This window comes from Alligator mississippiensis, chromosome 13 (genome assembly GCF_030867095.1).
Source record: "Alligator mississippiensis isolate rAllMis1 chromosome 13, rAllMis1, whole genome shotgun sequence".
In the NCBI taxonomy this organism is placed as follows: domain Eukaryota; kingdom Metazoa; phylum Chordata; order Crocodylia; family Alligatoridae; genus Alligator; species Alligator mississippiensis.
Window position 1 is genome coordinate 28,206,667 of NC_081836.1, and position 17,647 is coordinate 28,224,313.

Sequence of the window (17,647 nt, forward strand, 5' to 3'; positions counted from 1 at the left end):
TCGTTAGAACAGGGTTTGAATAGTGTGAGACATGAACCATGCTTTGATCACTGATGAGAACACAGCTCATTGAATAGCAGCTCATGAATTGGGCACAGGACATCCTGCACATTGAATGAGGCAGGGTTCCTGTGGAAATTTATTTGTGTATTTAAAGGCTTTATCATAATGCACAGGAATGAGGAGGCTGAATTAAGGTTGCATCAATAACACATTCTGTCTTGGTAGAGGGGTAGACTTAATACAGCTGCATTAACATAGTTTTTGGCATGAGCTGTATAATAATGCCTGTGTGTAAATAATACAGAGAGTACTACATTTTGGGTCTGGATCTGGAAGTTTGTGTGCAATGTGGGTAGCCTGTGTAATACAGTATTGTGCATCAACATTGCTAATGTACATATAAATAATATATATATGGTGGGTCTATTCATGTTAAGATGGTTGTATACTGTTCTGGCTGTCAGTAGGAATAACAGTGATACTCATTTTAAAGCTCCTTTACAGTGCCAGAACGGTGTAATGCTGCCAAGGCATAAATTAGACTCTGGCCTGTTGAGTGTGTGTGTGTGTGTGTGTGTGTGTGTGTGTGTGTGTGTTTATTAGATCATATTGGTGCACATCAGTACATTGCCTATGTGGAATCTAGTTGAAGCTGAGCATACTGTTTATTCAGTTTTTATCTTCTTTACCATTTCTCCCCTCCCTAAGAGTCAGTAACTTTCCCAGTATAATATAGTCAGGCACCTCCCAGGGTGTTTTTAAAGTGCCTAAAAATAGTGCCAAGTTGCAGCCAAAGTTAACAGAGCTGAACTTTCCATGGAAAACAGCAGCTTGCAGGGTAGGGGGTATTTAGACCTAGTAATGTAAAGCTAATGTAAAAGAGCTCTGAGCCCTGGTTCCCCTGTCTCAGTGCTTGGGTACCATGTAATCAGGTAGAGCTGGCACCTGAGTTGGTTAATTTACCTACATGAACTCTATTTTTGACACTAGCCTAAAGCAACTTCAGCTCCAGGAAAGTCCTGGAGAAAGACACTGGAAAGATTTGTCAAAGAATAGTGAAGAGCAACTGCAACAGACATGACTTGTTCTTTACCTTTATTTGTCATCTCCTCCTGCTGGCAACAGCTGTTAAATTCCATCTCCCTGGCTAGCAGTTACCACTGCTAGTTACTAACTGTTGGGTAGGTATTTGGCATAATGGTGCTGAGCATGGCCTTTCTCTCTCCTGAGCCTGAACTGAATGACCTAGAAGATCCAGAACAACATACACACAGAGAGATCTGTGCCACCCCATGAAGAAGGACCTGGGATCACTCTCCAGGACCACCTTCTTGTGCAGGGGACAGTGCAGGTGTGCCATAAGCTGCACAAAGGGGGCCACATGCTGAAGAGTCTGTCTGTCCCGTATCTTGCAGGAGAAAGGAGGTTTTTTGGTGGTGTGCTGTTACATCTCCACTTCTTTCTTTAATACTCTCTACTCTTAAAAAAATATCAGGCCAGAATCTCAGTGGGTAGGAGTGAGGCCACCAGTGAGGCCACCAGAAATGCCTCCTTGCTCATTGGTTGAGGATCCGCCCCTGCCAGATGCGCATCTGCTCCCAGCCAGTGAGCCACCCTTCCCCTGTAGTAGTCTGGCTTTCATCTTGGAAACCATGTCCCCTGGTCAGGGGCACAAATAGAGGTTGTTAGTTGAGCCCTCTTACCTGGAGAGGAGCTGGGTACAGCACTGGTCTAATGGCAGCTGTGTGGCAGTTGTTTGATGTGTGACATGAGTGGAGCAGAAGCAAGTGTTTCCACAGCAGTGCTCCCTGGTGCTGTGTACCATGATGTATAGAATCAAAGGACCAGGAGTGACCTGCAAGATGATTAAGTCTGGCCATGGGCAAGAGGTTATTGAGCTCAAATGAGGTCAACGAGGTGCTTAGCCAGCCTCCCCTTGAACACTTCCAAGGATGGTGACTGCACCACCTTTGCTGGGAGTGTGTTCCAGATTCTAGTTACCCCTACAGAAAGGAAGTTTTTTCTTATGTCTAGCTTTATAGGCTTGGCCCTGAGGCCTGGTGATAGAGGGCAGGTTTGAAAGTTGAAGGAAATAGTTGTTTCTGAAAGTAACAGTGAGGCAGGAAGGACCCCGAGGTAGAAGGGGTCAGATGAGGCTCCATAAGCCTGAGGCAGCAGCAGAAGGACTGAGGTAATGGTTGATCTCCTTGCCCACAGACTGGCGTGAATATGATGGGAGAGCACCAAGACGAAGGGGACAGGCCGAAGCCTTGGACCATCTCCTCAGCCAGGTGAAGACAGTGCATCAGCACTGTGTCTGCCATGGTGAGTCTGGATCTGCAGAAAGGCACAGAGCAGAGCTTGAGGCCAGGCAGTCCCTGCTGGCTTGTAAAAACTGCTTCTAACAGTGAACTTGAAGTAACTCAGGGACAGGCAATTATTTTGGCCCGTGGGCCACATAGGCAGTTCTGGGGAGCTGCCATGAGCTGGTCGGCAGCCCCACCCCGCAACAGCCCAGAGCCCACACACCCTGCAGCTCCTCCACACCACCGGCAACAATGCACAGCCCCAGCCCCAACTGAGACTCACCCTGGCCAGAGCGGACCAGCCAGAGACTGTGTGCAGAGCCCCAACCCATTCCACCCTGCACATGCTCTGGATCACCTGCCCATGCTGAGCAGCAGCAGTTGCCGGGCAGAAGCTGCTGGTCAGCATGGGGGAAAAGCGGCCTTCTCCTTCTCACCACTGCTAGGCCCTTCTTGCTGCAGCTGCCCAGAGCCCGTGCCTTGGCTGTCCTGTGCCTCATCTCTGCCACTATCATTGCCACCTCCAGGCCCCGCAGTGGGGCAGTGGTGGCAGTGTAGAGGAGCCACAGTGCAGCTCCGGCGTGGGATTTGGGAGGCTGCAGCAAGAGCTCCCCTAGAGCCCAGGGACCCATCAGTGGCGAAGGGGTTGGGCCACTTTTTCGCCACCCTGAACAGCAGCTTCTGCCCAGTCACTGCTGCTGCCACCGCTTCTCAGCGTGATTCATTGAACTTCTAGTAGGCACGGGGTAGGCCAGGGGTAGGGCTGTGCACGTGGGTTCTGGCTGGTCCACTCCACCAGACTCAGTCTGGATCAGGTGTGGGGCAGGCTGGGGCTGTGTGCACAGGTCCCCACCAGTACCATGGGGCTGGGGCCAACAGCAGCCGCTGCCACCTGTGCTGTGTAGAAGGGCAGTCCAGCTGCAGAGCCGCCCCAGCCCTGCTGCTTGCCCAGGGGGCAGTGGGACTTGCCATGGGCCAGATGGCGCCTGGGCCAGGCAGGACTGAGGGACCTGCTATGGGCCGTACAAAGACCTTCCGCGGGCTGGATCTGGCCCACAGGCCATACTTTACCAACCTCTGGAGTTACTGGATATGACAGAAGCAAGTGGATAAAGTTGGCTGCTCGGTTTTTAAACTGAATAAATACAGCTGTCCCTCCTTACCTTGCATCCCTTCACTTGTGGCAGTATTGCTCTTGAATGTGTGAGGCATTTGAAAAGTTGTTTTATGGTAGGAAATTTTGCCCGTTCCCTTCCCTGACTGCTACAGCTTTCCTCACAAAAACCACGCTTGTGATCTAGCAGATTTGGCAGCCATCTCAAGTCACAGTTTGGGGACTGGGTTATCTACAGTGTCCTGTCTATGAAGGAGGCAGACAGACAGACAGAGAGATCATGACCAAATGCTCATGCCCAATGCTGGGAAACCTCCAAAAGTTCTGGAGTGTGAATAAGACCTAACTCCTCTGTCTTCTTGTCTTCTCAAATTTATTTGGGCTTGGAAATCTCAGCCTTCCTCTCTGTACCACAGAAGCTCTTCCAGTCTTCAAACTGCAACAGCTGCATGAGCAATTGGAAAGTTAGCAGCAAAGAAGGACTGGTAAGAGGCTATAGAGCCCTTTACCTATAGGCAACAGGACCAAATCCAGCACAGAAACAATGTGTGAAAGCTTCTACTACCCATGCATTGTACCCAGGTTTAGTTTGTAGGACTTTTACACCAGTATGTTCAGTGGCACTTGGCACAGTCAGCACTTGCATACTCTGGTGGTTGGGGCTGTGTAGGTAACTTACCCACATCCCAGTTTAGTGTTCTGTATGTTCATTTGTTTGCCCAGAACCCTGCAAGAACCAGCCACAGAGCAGGAAGCACTCTGTCTCAAAGAGCCTTAAGCACCTCTTCCACCCTGGCAGCAAGTTCCTGAAGACACTGAAAAGGTAAGAAGGCAGGTCAACAGGGGTGCTAGGAGCTCGTCTCAATACTGCACAGTGTGCAACCAGTATGGTCTCCCTGCATGTGACAGGAATAGCTATTAAACTTGGCCAACAGCCCATATTTTGAAGGGCTTTCTTACTCTTGGAGGAAATGGGCTTGTCCCTTGGAACAAGACAGTTTTCAATGGAGTTGGCCTATGACTTGGGTAGGCTGAGCACTGAGCCATGGTAACAATAGACCATAGAAATTGCAGTGGCTTAGAAAGTTTGCCCTGGTTCTACAGACAAATGCCCTCTCCCCTGCCTTTGCTTTCCTGATTCTCTTACTCCCTGCTCCCTGCATCCACTCCAAAGGACAGACCTTTCGGAAACTAACCCTTTCTCCAACAGTAAATCTGCCTCCTCTCTCCCCAAAGGGGCCTGTACCTGGCATCCATTTTTTACAAAGATGACAACATTCTAGTCACGCATGAAGATCAGATCCCTGTGGTGGAGATTGATGATACCTACTCCTGCCTGCTCATGCAGGACTTCCTTTGGTTCACCAAGGTAATGTGGTTGGGTACTCTGTCCTGCTAGTGTCTGCAGACCACCTTGTTTGTACATGGGCCTAACTCACCATCACCATCAGTGGTGGATTTGAGGCTGGGTGCTGTTCACCCAGCAAATAAGCAAATTAGGCACCAGGTGTTGAAGCCAGACTTAGTATTGTGCCTTTTCTGTTAATAAGCATATGTAGTAGTACACATCATGCATTCACTCACCAAGAGCTCCTGGCAGCATGGGGCACTGATTCACATCTCACTGTGCTCATGCCAAGAATGGGGCAGGGAGTTGGTAAGAAGCGTCCTCAAATGCTGGTTTACTTTTGCATTTCAGCCCATTTCATTCATGCCCCAGGTGTGTTCATGTGCTTGGAGTGCTACAATCTAGGAGCCTCTTCCACTCTGATTATAGGGTCATAGGAAAGTAGAGCTGGAAAGAACCTCACAAGATCATTTAGTCCAACCTTGTGCTCAAAGCAGGATCATCCCCAGCTAAACCAGCCCAGCCAAGTGTCGGTCCAACCTGCTCTTCAAAACTTCCAAGGATGGAGATTCCACAGTTTCTCCAAGTAGCTTGTTCTAATACTTGACTACCCTCATAGTCAGAAAGTTCCTCCTAATCTCCAACTTCAGTTTCCCCTGCTGAAGCTTGAGGCCATTACTTCTGTTGGTTTTACCAGTCTCTAGACCACAGCACACATCTGGTCCCTCAATATTGCCTTTTGAGGCATCTCAGCGATGCTGCTTGTATATGCTCTGCATAGTAGGACATCAAGGAGAACTTGTTCCAGTGAAGTAGTCACTAGGCAGCAGCCCATTGACTTAACTTACACCAATGCCGTCCTTCTATGGGCAGCAGTAGATCTTGTCTGGGGCAACAAAGCTCAAGAGCATATATTGTTTATAGCGCTTATCCCACTCCCTGTACTCAAGGAGAAACCTCCTGAGAGGATGCTTTCACCACAGCCCAGGTGCTGATAAAATGCCTGAAGCCCAGGCCTTCATGTACAAAGGTTACAAGATATGATTGTAATGGGCAGCATGACCCTCTCTTATCTCCTTCCCGCTGCAAACTGTGTTCTACTAAGCACCATCTGTGGTGCTGGGGTTATGTACTTGCTTTTCTCTGTGGGGCTGTTCTGCCTCTTTTTCAGTAGGCCTGTGTTTAACTTTTTCACTGCTGCATTTTGCTGCAGCAGCAAGAAAAGCCTCTGACAAAATGTATGCCTAAGACATGAGTAACTGGTTAATTATATCTTAAGTAGTGATCTGATCACACGTTTATTCAATTAATGGCATGATAAAATGAGGAATAAGCCACAAAGTTATTATGCAAAATATGTGTCCTAACTTTGCAGCTGGTTCCTGTCATGCTTTGAATTGAATGTGTGGCCAGCGCTCCCAGACCCTGGAGCACACTGGAGTCTTTAAAGACCCTTGTGTGTTCCAGAGGTTGGGAGCACCTGATCAGCTCATTGGAGCTCCCAGCCATGGGAGCCCATGGAGCCAAGCTTGCTACTTGCCAGTGCAGGGAGAGCCCAGGATCAGGTTCCCCCTGTACCAGCAATATGGAACAATGGGATGTGATGCTTGATCCCATAGTCACACCTCCTGCCAGGCACGTGTGGCCTGGCAGGAAGTGTAACTATTGGGATCCCACATCAGATCCTATCTTACCTTTAATTTAATGTCATTCAGGCTCTAAGTGCCAGCATTGTTACACTCCCATGAAATCATACACAGCTGTAGGCAAAATATTTTTCTTAGATAGTAGTTGTTAAAAGGGATGCTGCCCATGAGTTTAGGCCCCATATTTGATCTACTATACCATACAGTCCTTCTCATCTGGTGAGGAGCATCCTTTTGCATTTCTCTTATTTATGTTTAAAATTTTGTTGATCACAGAGGAATTGTAATGGACGACAACAATTATATGGGACCTACACAAATCCAATATTCTTGCCCTTGCGCTCTACCTGCAAGCACTGTAGTTATCACTAGTACCAATGTTGGGCCAATACTATAAGTGGGAGTGGAATGAACTAAATCCCCACAATGATTTCAGAGAGGCTGAAATACACTTCAGAGCTTGTATCCCATAAACACACTGTGGAGGGTTGCACTGACTTGCACTGAAATATAGTAAGTGGACAACAAGCATGGCTGGAGGAAGGCTACACTATGGTAGGGGAGGAGCACCAGAAACTCAGTGCTGGCTGAACACCTAGTGTTTCTGATGAGGGGTTGAACACCTCACCTGGGTTGTAGGCATAGTGTGGAATCTGGGTGGAGAGGGAGCTGCTGATGCCTTTGCTTGGTATGCTGCAGGTATCTTGCATGTGGGATGAGATCCTGTGGCTGCGTCAGTGCGTCACTGTCTCCCAGTCGTCCTGTTCCTGCATCTTGCAAACACGCTTCAAGATGCTGCTAGCCATCTCGCAGATGCAGGTGAGAGGGTGGGTGGGTTTGATAGGCATAATCCAGGTCATCTTCCACCAAGGCACAGTCACCACGTAAATCCAGAAGTACCCTCAGGCAGATGTTCTGACCAGTGATTCACAGAGGCGCTGCCATGAGAAACCTCCCACCTCTTCCTATCCCTGGAAAACGAGCACAGAGGGCTACAGGAGGGAACCTCCAGGATGATAACATAATGTCAGGAGCCACTGAGCGTGAAAGTTGAGTGACAATGACCCCAGGTCACCATAACGTTCCAGTGTAACAAGTGTCCCTACAGTCTCAGTGTCTGTTAGCTCCCAAGCTAAGTACCACAACTGGGTGATATAGGGAGACCTGCTGAACATAGAGGAAAAGGCACCACTCACAGCTCTGTGTCACTAGCAGAAGCAGATTTACTGCTTGCGGGCAAGAAGAGGTCCCTCATGTATATCCTTGGCTGCAACTCATTGGGCAAAGGATATCCACAGTCTTCATCCCCCTCCTTTGCCTCCGTATAGTATCTCAGCAGATGGAAGAGCTAGAATCCTGCTGAGCCAGTAGTGCTGCATAACACAGCTCTTTCTCTGCCACAGCTCTTTCTCTGCCATTTGTGTGTGTCTCTCTCTCTGCCTGTGAAGGGGCTGCTGGGAATCCAGGACCTGGGACAGGCCTTCTTTGAGCCAGTCAAAGACAAGCAAGGCAACATTCTGATCGTGACCCTGAAGGAGGTGAAGACGAACCAGACATTTGAGAGTGTCCGCTGGGTTCCCGTCTCCAAGCTGCAGGGCAGCCGCAAGTCTGTCTCCTCCCCTGAAGAACCTACAGCCCTGGACATATTACTGATCACAGTACAGGTGGCCAATTCTTACCAGAGGAAAGCTGGTTGGGTGGGAGAGGGATCCTGGGCATCCTTAGAACAGAATAAGGCTTGGGGGTCAGTCTGGGTTGTCCCACTCATGGGCAGTTATGGCTGCTCCCCTCAATGTGGTATTTATTTCTCCAAGTACTTGTCTAGGCCCTTTTAATCCCTTTTGCTTCCCTTGGTTGTTTTTTTCCCAGCCTATTAGCAAATCCATGCAAGGAATTTCCCTTCCCTGACAGCCTTCCCTTTGTCTTTCTGCCATCTGATTTCTTGCATTGCCGCCTCTCTCCTTTCTCCTCCCTTCAGACCTGTGTCTATCTCAACAAGACCCACTCAAGCACCTGTACAAGGGGCTATTGAGGCTGCTTACACAAAGCCCTTGTAAATGCCAGCTGGGATTAGCGACAGGCCAACCACAAAGGGGCTGGTTCCGACGCTGTCTGAATCTGGGGGTGATTGCGGCATGGGGCTGGAAACCTGACAACAGGCTTCTTTGTGGGATTGCCAGTACTTCCTGCTCCCTGTGGGGCTGGAATGGCCAGAGGAGTGGCTAGGCTCCCAGGGCTTTGGTCCTGGCAGGAGGCTGGAAGTGCAGATGAAATAACTGAACGGAACTCATTCAGACTGCAAAAGCCATTCAGTTTGAGTTGAACTATGTTCTGGGTTGGTTCCCCCCTCCATAGCTAGGGCTTGAGTAGTGCAGGGATTCTTCCTTAAAACCTGGACAGCCCTGCCACTGTCTCTGCCAATTATGTTCCAGTAGCTAGAGCAAGAGCAGGAAAGAGAGTATGTGCAAGTCCTGCTGTGAGGGTGGTATGTATAGATCTCTCCTTTCTCTTCAGGACAAGCTGGCTTACCATCAGAGAAGCAGCCAGGCCCTTGCCCCAGGTCTCTACCTGGGCTACCTAAAGCTCTGCAGTGCTGTGGACCAAATCCGTGTGCTAGTGCCCGACCGGTTGCCCAACATCCTGTGCCATGTGAAGATACGGTCTAATTCCAACATCTCCAGGTGAGTCTGGTGGAGCACGTGAAGTCAGGAGTAGCTTAATGTGAGCACCCAAGATCAGTTCTCTAACCCAACCCAAAACCCACCCACCTTTGCTGTCTGCCTCTTCTGTTCTAACATTCCTAGAATTAGATTTACACTGTTCTCCAAACCCAGGCAGTTGCTATGCTGGGCATCTGATATGAAGGATCAAAACCCAGAAACTTTGCTAGGTTTGACTGAACCATAGTCCAGTGCTCTCCTCTCTATTGCTGTTCCACCAGGGAGCAGGCTGTTAGACAGGGAATCCTGGTTCCTAGTATTTAGAGGAAACACCCTCCTAATGCGTCCAGTCTGACATGCATTCATGAGCCATGATGGATGATGAATCTCTCTCTTCTCTGTGTGTTTGTGTCTGTCCTTCTCCAGGGAGGAGTGGGAGTGGCTGCAGAACCTGGCCAGTGCGGAGGAATCCATTCCCACAGAGCCAGAGTCTGAGACTTCCCAGAACCTCTTGTATCAAGAGCTCCAAGTGGCCATTAAGGAGCTGATGAACCTGGTCAACATCCCACTGCAAGAGGTAGCAGTGGCAGATGAGGAGTGCGGGGAGGAATGAATGGAGCTGTGGCCTGTACAGCCCTGTGGCCAGTGCCGTGGCAGGTGGCCTAGTGCACCCACTTGAGGCAGGGTAGTTCTCTGTCTCCTGGCTTACTGGTCACTGGTTAGCTGGGTCACTAAGAGCTACAAACACATTTCTCTTTGCTTCTACCCCAGAGACAAAGCTGTTCCTAGGAACTGCTTTCAGAGTGTGGCACTTGTTCTGTCACTACCTTTTACCCGAAACACGGGTTCTGTGCTTTCATGTGTAATATGACCTGGCTGTGCACTAAGGTGTTTTGTTTAATTGTTTTGCTTCTACAATTAACCTCTGTGAGAGACCAGGATTCTTTCTGCCTCCTAGAAATAACCAGCTTCCCAAACAGCCTCTTATTGGAGCTGAGATTCACTGACACAAAGAAGCCAATTGCTTCATAGTTTCATAGTAGGTAGGGTCGGACGGGACCTGAGCAGATCATCAAGTCCGACCCCCTACCATGGGCAGAAAAGGATGCTGGGGTCAAACAACCCGGCTAGGTGATTATCCACCCTTCTTTTGAAGACCCCCAGGGTAGGAGCAAGCACCACTTCCCTTGGAAGTTGGTTCCAGATCCTAGCTGCCCTGACTGTGAAGTACCGCTTCCTGATATCTAGCCTGAATCTACTCTCTGTCAACTTATGGCTGTTATTCTTTGTTACTCCCGGTAGTGCTTGGGGGAACAGGGACTCTCCCATTGCCTGCTGGTCCTCCTTGGCCATTTATAGATGGCCACCAGATCCCCTCTCAGCCTTCTCTTGTGGAGGCTGAACAGGTTCAGGGCCCATAGCCTCTCCTCGTAGGGCCTGCCCTGCTGCCCCCTGATCATGTGAGTGGCCCTCCTTTGATCCCTCTCAGTGCTGGCCACATCCCTCCTGAAGTGCAGCGCCCAGAACTGGATGCAGTACTCCAACTGCGGCCTGACCAATGTCTCATAGAGGGGGAGGATCACCTCCTTGGACCTGCTCATGATGCATCTGTGGATGTATGACAAGGTGCGGTTAGCCTTCCTGACCGCATCCTCACATTGGCAGCCCATATTCATCTTGGAATCAATGACTCCAAGATCCTTTTCTCCCTCTGCACTGACGAGAAGGGAGTTCCCCAGCCTGTAGGTCTGCTGCTGGTTCTTCCTCCCCAGGTGCAGCACCTTGCACTTGTCAGTGTTGAATCCCATCCTGTTCTCATCCACCCACCCCTGTAACCTGCCCAGATCTAGTTGTAGCCTGTCCCTATCCTCTAGCTTGCCCACTTCTCCCCACATCTTAGTGTCATCGTGAATTTGAACCAGGGTTCTTTTCACCCCCTCGTCCAAGTGTCCAATGAAGATGTTGAACAGTGTGGGCCCAAGGACTGAGCCCTGGAGAACCCCACTGCTCACGTCCCTCCAGATCGAAAATGACCTGTGCACCACCACTCTCTGGGTGCGGCCCTCCAGCCAATTTGCAACCCATCTGACTGTGTAGGCCACCACAGTCGCCTAATTTTTTAATGAGAATGAGGTGAGAGACAGTGTTGAAGACCTTCCTAAAGTCCAGAAAGACTATGTCTACTGTGACACCTGTGTCCAAGGATTTTGTGACCTGGTTATAGAAGGCCATCAGGTTGGTCTGACAGGACCTGCCTCTAATGAACCCATGTCGGTTGCCCCTAAGCATAACCTCCCCTGCTGGTCCCTCGCAGATGAGCACCTGGATAATTTTCTCAAAGAGCTTCCCGAGGACTGAGGAAAGACTAACGAGCCTGTAGTTTCCTGGGTCCTCCTTCCTCCCTTTTTTGAAAATGGGGACCACATTGGCTCTTTTCCAGTCCTCTGGCACCACACCAGAGCACCACGAGTGCTCATAAATCTGTGCCAGGGGTCCTGCAATGACCTCTGCCAATTCCCTCAGCACTCTGGGGTGGAGATCATCAGGACCTGCTGATTTGAACACGTCCCACCAGAAGTTCACTGACTAGGTCCTCACTGACCCTGGGCCTGGCTGCGCCTCTCCTGGGTCTGTCCAGGATCCCAGTGTGGGGGATGACCCTGTCCTTGCTCAGAAAAATGGAGGCAAAGAAATTGTTAAAGAGGTTAGCTTTGTCATCTGGTACTACCATTAGATTTCCAAGTGTGTCCTGCAGAAGCCCCACGTTACCCAGTACCTTCTTTTTACCCCCTGTGTATTTAAAAAAGGACTTCTTGTTATCTTTGATCCGGGTCGCTAGTCCCAGTTCTGTCTCCGCCTTAGCCTTCCTAACAGCCCCCCTACAATCTTGAGCAATGGCGGTATAATCCTCCTTGGTGATGTCCCCTCCCTTCCATTGGGTGTATGCCTCCTTTTTAGCCTTGAGACGTTCCTGAATGCTTATGGTGAGCCATAGGGGCTTTTGAGCACTCTTGCCCTCTTTGATCCATGTTGGGATTGTCACCCTTTGGGCTTGGAGGATCGTCTCCTTAAGGAACAACCACTCCCAACTCCCTTCCCCTCTAGGACCTCAGTGCCTCCCCGACTAATCTCCTTACCTCATTGAACTCTGCCCTCCTGAAGTCCAGGGCTGCTGCCTTGCTGCAGGCCTTTGCCACCTTGCGCTGGATGGTGAATTCCAGCAGGCGATGATTGCTGTCGCCCGGGTGGTCAAGAGCCCGCAGTCCCCTCACCAGGTCGTCGCCTGTGACCAGGACCAGGTCCAACAAGGCATTTCCCCTGGTGGGACTGTGCACCTCCTGAGTTAGATGGAGGTCCTGTAACTAAGCTAGGAACCTACGTGAGCGGTCAGACCTGGCTGACTGCTCTTCCCAGCAGATGTCTGGGTAACAGGAGCACTGGCTTCCCTCCCAGCTTCCCTCCCGCCATCACCTACAGTTGGGACTAGGGTCCTAATCCAGCAACAGATGTGAGCACATGAATACTTTCATTGGCTTCAATGAGAAATAGACATGCTAACCGCTAAGTACCTACCAAAATACCTGCTGAGCTGGAGCTGATCACTCCCCTGGTTGGATGGAGGGGCTCTCAGTGGGATTCTGCTCCAAGATAAGCAGCACAGAAACCACTGGAGAATAGCAGCAAGAAAGGTGCAATGCATAATTTAGTAATAAACAAAAGATATTGGCTTGTGCAGCCCAGTACAACAACACAATAGCGACTGGCATCTGGGGAGTAGATGATGGCTGCTAATTATCCCCATCTCCCATCAGTAAGGAGTTCAGTGGAGAGTTCTTGTCTTACAGAGTAGGACAGTGGGGAACTGTCACTTTGTGCTGCCCTGGACTCACTTGCAGCAGTAACACCTGTTTTTTGTTTTGTATTTGCATGCTCCAGGCCAAGGATTTCCGTCTGTACAGCCAAGAGGTGCTGGACTTCGGGGGCCAAGTCTCTTTTCTCCTGCTGATGCCTCCATCTGATGATGTCTGCACTGCCCCAGGCCAGAACAACCCTCACACTCCCCGCTCTGGCTTCCTCACACTGCCTCTCCAGATCTTTGAGCTAGGTGAGAGCAGCTGCTGAGGTAGCTCAACCACCCTGTTCCCATGAGTCTCTAGCCCATCTTGGGCTGCTGCTTCAGAACTCACCCCCTTCACTCTCTGCTGCCCTCTTTCCCTATAGGCCCCTTCACACACACTCTTTGGTCTGATAGTGACTGAGTAGAGTGGTATATGGTGCCTTTCATTCTTGCCAAGAGGTACCTTCCCCTTCCTGCAGCAGGGGAGAAGCTTGGCCTTCCAGTTGTTTTGAACATTACACCAGTGCTGAGTACCATTCTTAAGTGAGGGAGTTCATAGAGTATGATCAGGATAAAGGTCTTTATGTCAAAAAAGGAAAATTTGAAAGGGGGATGCTCAAGGCTTCCTAAAAGCTATGGGGTTGAAGGGCCTGAATTAGTGTGGGATTGGTGGTTTTCCTGTTGATGCCTGGTAACAGGAGCACTGGCTCAGTCTGCTCCTGTTCTCACTGTCTTAAGGATCCACCTGGCCCTCTCCTGTCTGGTGGAAGGGGAAAGCTTCTTGGTCCTCCTGTTAACATGTATGCTCTAGTAGGCTGTGTGGAAGCCAGGAGCTCCATGTAAGAAGGCAGCACTTTGCTTGAAAAGGAACAAGCCTTCTTGGGATACTTTCTGCAGGGATAACGCCTGATTTTTCTTCAGCCACTCACTTGGGCAGTCCTTGCTGCTGAAGGCTGGTTGACATGGCTTGATCTGTTTGCCCCAACCAGGGTTTGCAAGAATAAAGGTTTAGGTTTGCTGTGGATTATGGTTGTGTGTGCCATTGCAAGTCCTACTGCAAACACCCATCAAGCTTCTGGTATTTCATAGCAGGGGTGTAGGTTGTAGCTGTGTTGGTCTAAGGACATAGGCAGACAAGGTTCCTTGGGTGAATCTGATATCTTTTATTAGACCAACCCAAATAGTTGGAAAATAGTTATTAAGCAAGCTTTTGGGTTCAAAAACCCTTCGTCAGGCTAAGGAAGTTTCAGCAGTTGGTGTGTGCTCTTCCTGGATGGAATGAAAAGTAAAGAAGCCAGCGGCTGGGCTGGTATGCATACAAGACGTGTAGTCAGTGAAAATGTAGATTGAGGAGTCAATGGGTGAGAGACAGGCTGGGAGGGGCGGGGGGAGGAGAGAGAAGGGGGATGAAAGTGGAGAGGTACCTGGGGAGTCAGATGTCAGGCAGGTTATAGGTTATTATATCCTGGTGTGGATGGCATCCAAGCCTGCCTTACATATCTACAGGAACAAGATTACAGCTCAGAATACAGACCCAAAGATATTACTGACCTTATACACTTCATCCTCACACACAACAATTTCACTTTTAATAATCAACACTTCCTCCAGATGATGGGAACAGCTATGGGCACTAAAATGGCCCCCCAGTATGCCAACCTTTTTATGAGCCACCTAGAAGAAGACTTCCTCAAGAACTGCACCATCAAACCCTTGCTATACTTAAGATATATCTATGGCATCTTTGTCATTTGGACTGAAAACCTACAATCTCTGATTGAGTTCCATCAGAAATTCAGCAATCACCATCCTTCCATCCAACTTTCTCTAGAATACTCCAGCACCAGCATCTCCTTTTTAGACACGATGATCAGTATCCAGAATGATAAAATACAGACCACGTTATACAAGAAACCCACAGACCAACTTACGTATCTGCACAGAACCAGCAATAACCCTAAACACACCAAAAAAGCTGTGATATACAGCCAAGCCCTCAGATACCACTGCATCTGTACTGAAGAGAACACCCGGGATCACCACCTCACCAATCTTAAAAAGGCTTTCACCCAACAAGGACACTACTCCAGAGAGGTAGATCTCACGTTTGAAAGAGCCACCTGGATACCACATGAAGAACTGCTGCAGTACAGAAGAAACCCCCCCACAAATCGCACACCGCTGGTTATGACGTATCACCCCTCCCTTGAACCTGTACGGAAAATCCTCAAACAACTGCAACCCATACTGGAAAGAGACCCTATTCTTAAAAAGATCTTCCCAGAGTCACCCATCCTAGCCTTCAAACAAGCACCGAACCTTGCCAACCTCATCACCAGAAGCAAACTTCCTCAAGCCCAGAACACACCAAAAGGATCCAGACTGTGCCAGGACAAGAAATGCAAAACCTGCCAACACATCTCCACCACCCCCACTATTACTACACCCCACAACAGAGCCATCAGCATTCCTGGATCTTACACCTGCACCTCCAGAAATGTCATCCAATGCACCAAATGACCTGATGGAAAATACGTAGGAGAGATCAAACAGCAACTGCGCACCAGAATGAACGCACACCGGAAATCTATCAAAGACAGAAATACCCAATTACCTGTGGGAGCACATTTCTCAAGGGAGCGATCCTCAATGCACAAACTAAGTCTATTCCATCTCGGAGGAAAGGCAGCAAGAGGGCACAGCAGCCCCCCTGGCTCTCCAGGGACCTAGCAGACCTCCTGAGGCTAAAAAGAAAGGCCTACAAAGGATGGAGGATGGGAGTCACCTCCAAGGAGGATTATTCTGCACTGGTCCGGTCCTGTAGGGAGCTGACCAGGAAAGCCAAGGCTGCAACTGAACTCCAGCTAGCTTTGAGCATCAAGGACAATAAAAAGTCCTTTTTCAGATACGTGGGGAGCCGGAGGAAAAGCAGGGGCAACGTTGGACCCCTGCTGAACCAGATGAGGCAACTGACAACTGACGCCCAGGAAAAAGCTAGCCTATTAAATAGGTACTTTGCGTCAGTCTTTCAACAGCCCCATGGGACGCCCATGCCCGCTACAGGGCCGGGAAGTCCGGATGAGGGTGATCCCCTGCCCTCCATTGATGCTGACTTCGTGAAGGAACATCTTGAGAAGCTGGATACCTTCAAGTCAGCCGGCCCTCACAATCTTCATCCCAGGGTACTCAAGGAGCTGGCGAGCATCATAGCCCAGCCTCTAGCGCGGATCTTTGAAAACTCTTGGCGCTCTGGTGTAGTGCCCGAAGACTGGAAGAAGGCCAATGTGGTGCCTATCTTCAAGAAAGGGAGGAAAGTGGATCCGGCTAACTATAGGCCCATCAGCCTGACTTCTATCCCGGGGAAGATCTTAGAAAAGTTTATTAAAGAGGCCATCCTTAATGGACTGGCCGACGCCAACGTCTTAAGGGATAGCCAGCACGGGTTTGTTGCGGGTAGGTCTTGCTTGACCAATCTCATTTCCTTCTACGACCAGGTGACCTATCACCTGGACAAGGGAGATGAGATTGATGTCATATATCTTGACTTCAAAAAAGCCTTCGATCTGGTGTCCCATGATCGTCTCTTGGAGAAACTGGCCAATTGTCGCCTTGGGTCCTCCACGATCCACTGGCTGGAAAATTGGCTCCGGGGTCGGACCCAGAGGGTAGTAATTGATGGAAGTCACTCATCGTGGTGTCCGGTGACCAGTGGGATCCCCCAGGGCTCTGTCCTTGGACCCATACTGTTCAACATCTTCATTAATGATGTGGACACTGGAGTCAGAAGCGGACTGGCCAAGTTCGCCGATGACACCAAACTTTGGGGCAAAGCATCCACACCAGAAGACAGGCGGATGATCCAGGCTGACCTGGACAGGCTCAGCAAGTGGGCGGACGAGAATCTGATGGTGTTCAACGCCGATAAATGCAAGGTTCTCCACCTTGGGAAAAAAAACCTGCAGCATCCTTATAGGCTCGGCAGTGCTATGTTGGCTAGCACTATGCAAGAAAGAGACTTGGGGGTCATCATTGACCACAAGATGAACATGAGCCTGCAATGTGATGCTGCGGCTAGTAAAGCGACCAAAACGCTGGCTTGCATCCATAGATGCTTCTCAAGCAAATCCCGGGATGTCATTCTCCCCTTGTACTCGGCCATAGTGAGGCCGCAGCTGGAGTACTGTGTCCAGTTTTGGGCTCCACAATTCAAAAAGGATGTGGAGAAGCTTGAGAGAGTCCAGAGAAGAGCCACGCGCATGATCAGAGGTCAGGGAAGCAGACCCTACAATGACAGGCTGAGAGCCCTGGGGCTCTTTAGCCTGGAAAAGCGCAGGCTCAGGGGTGATCTGATGGCCACCTACAAGTTTATCAGGGGTGACCACCAGTATCTGGGGGAACGTTTGTTCACCAGAGCGCCCCAAGGGATGACGAGGTCGAATGGTCACAAACTACTACAAGATCGTTTCAGGCTGGACATAAGGAAGAATTTCTTTACTGTCCGAGCCCCCAAGGTCTGGAACAGCCTGCCACCGGAGGTGGTTCAAGCGCCTTCATTGAACACCTTCAAGTTGAAACTGGATGCTTATCTTGCTGGGATCCTATGACCCCAGCTGACTTCCTGCCCTTTGGGCGGGGGGCTGGACTCGATGATCTTCCGAGGTCCCTTCCAGCCCTAATGTCTATGAAATCTATGAAATCTTCTCACAAGGAAACCACTCTCTCTCCAATGTCT

At 49.8% G+C, this 17,647-nt stretch overlaps 1 protein-coding gene across 12 annotated transcripts in view; it reads left to right on the plus strand.

Annotated features, from left to right (window-relative positions):
• Positions 1-17,647, plus strand: part of LOC102558012 (ankyrin repeat and fibronectin type-III domain-containing protein 1) — a 607,309-nt gene that overhangs the window by 580,643 nt on the left and 9,019 nt on the right. For all 12 annotated transcript variants that reach the window (XM_019493066.2, XM_019493065.2, XM_059716938.1 and 9 more), the window contains 8 exons: positions 2,221-2,328; positions 4,147-4,246; positions 4,660-4,792; positions 7,117-7,236; positions 7,866-8,081; positions 8,932-9,098; positions 9,504-9,654; positions 13,014-13,182. In XM_019493066.2, coding sequence (XP_019348611.1) covers positions 2,221-2,328; positions 4,147-4,246; positions 4,660-4,792; positions 7,117-7,236; positions 7,866-8,081; positions 8,932-9,098; positions 9,504-9,654; positions 13,014-13,182 — 1,164 coding nt within the window. The remainder of the gene's footprint in view (positions 1-2,220; positions 2,329-4,146; positions 4,247-4,659; positions 4,793-7,116; positions 7,237-7,865; positions 8,082-8,931; positions 9,099-9,503; positions 9,655-13,013; positions 13,183-17,647) is intronic.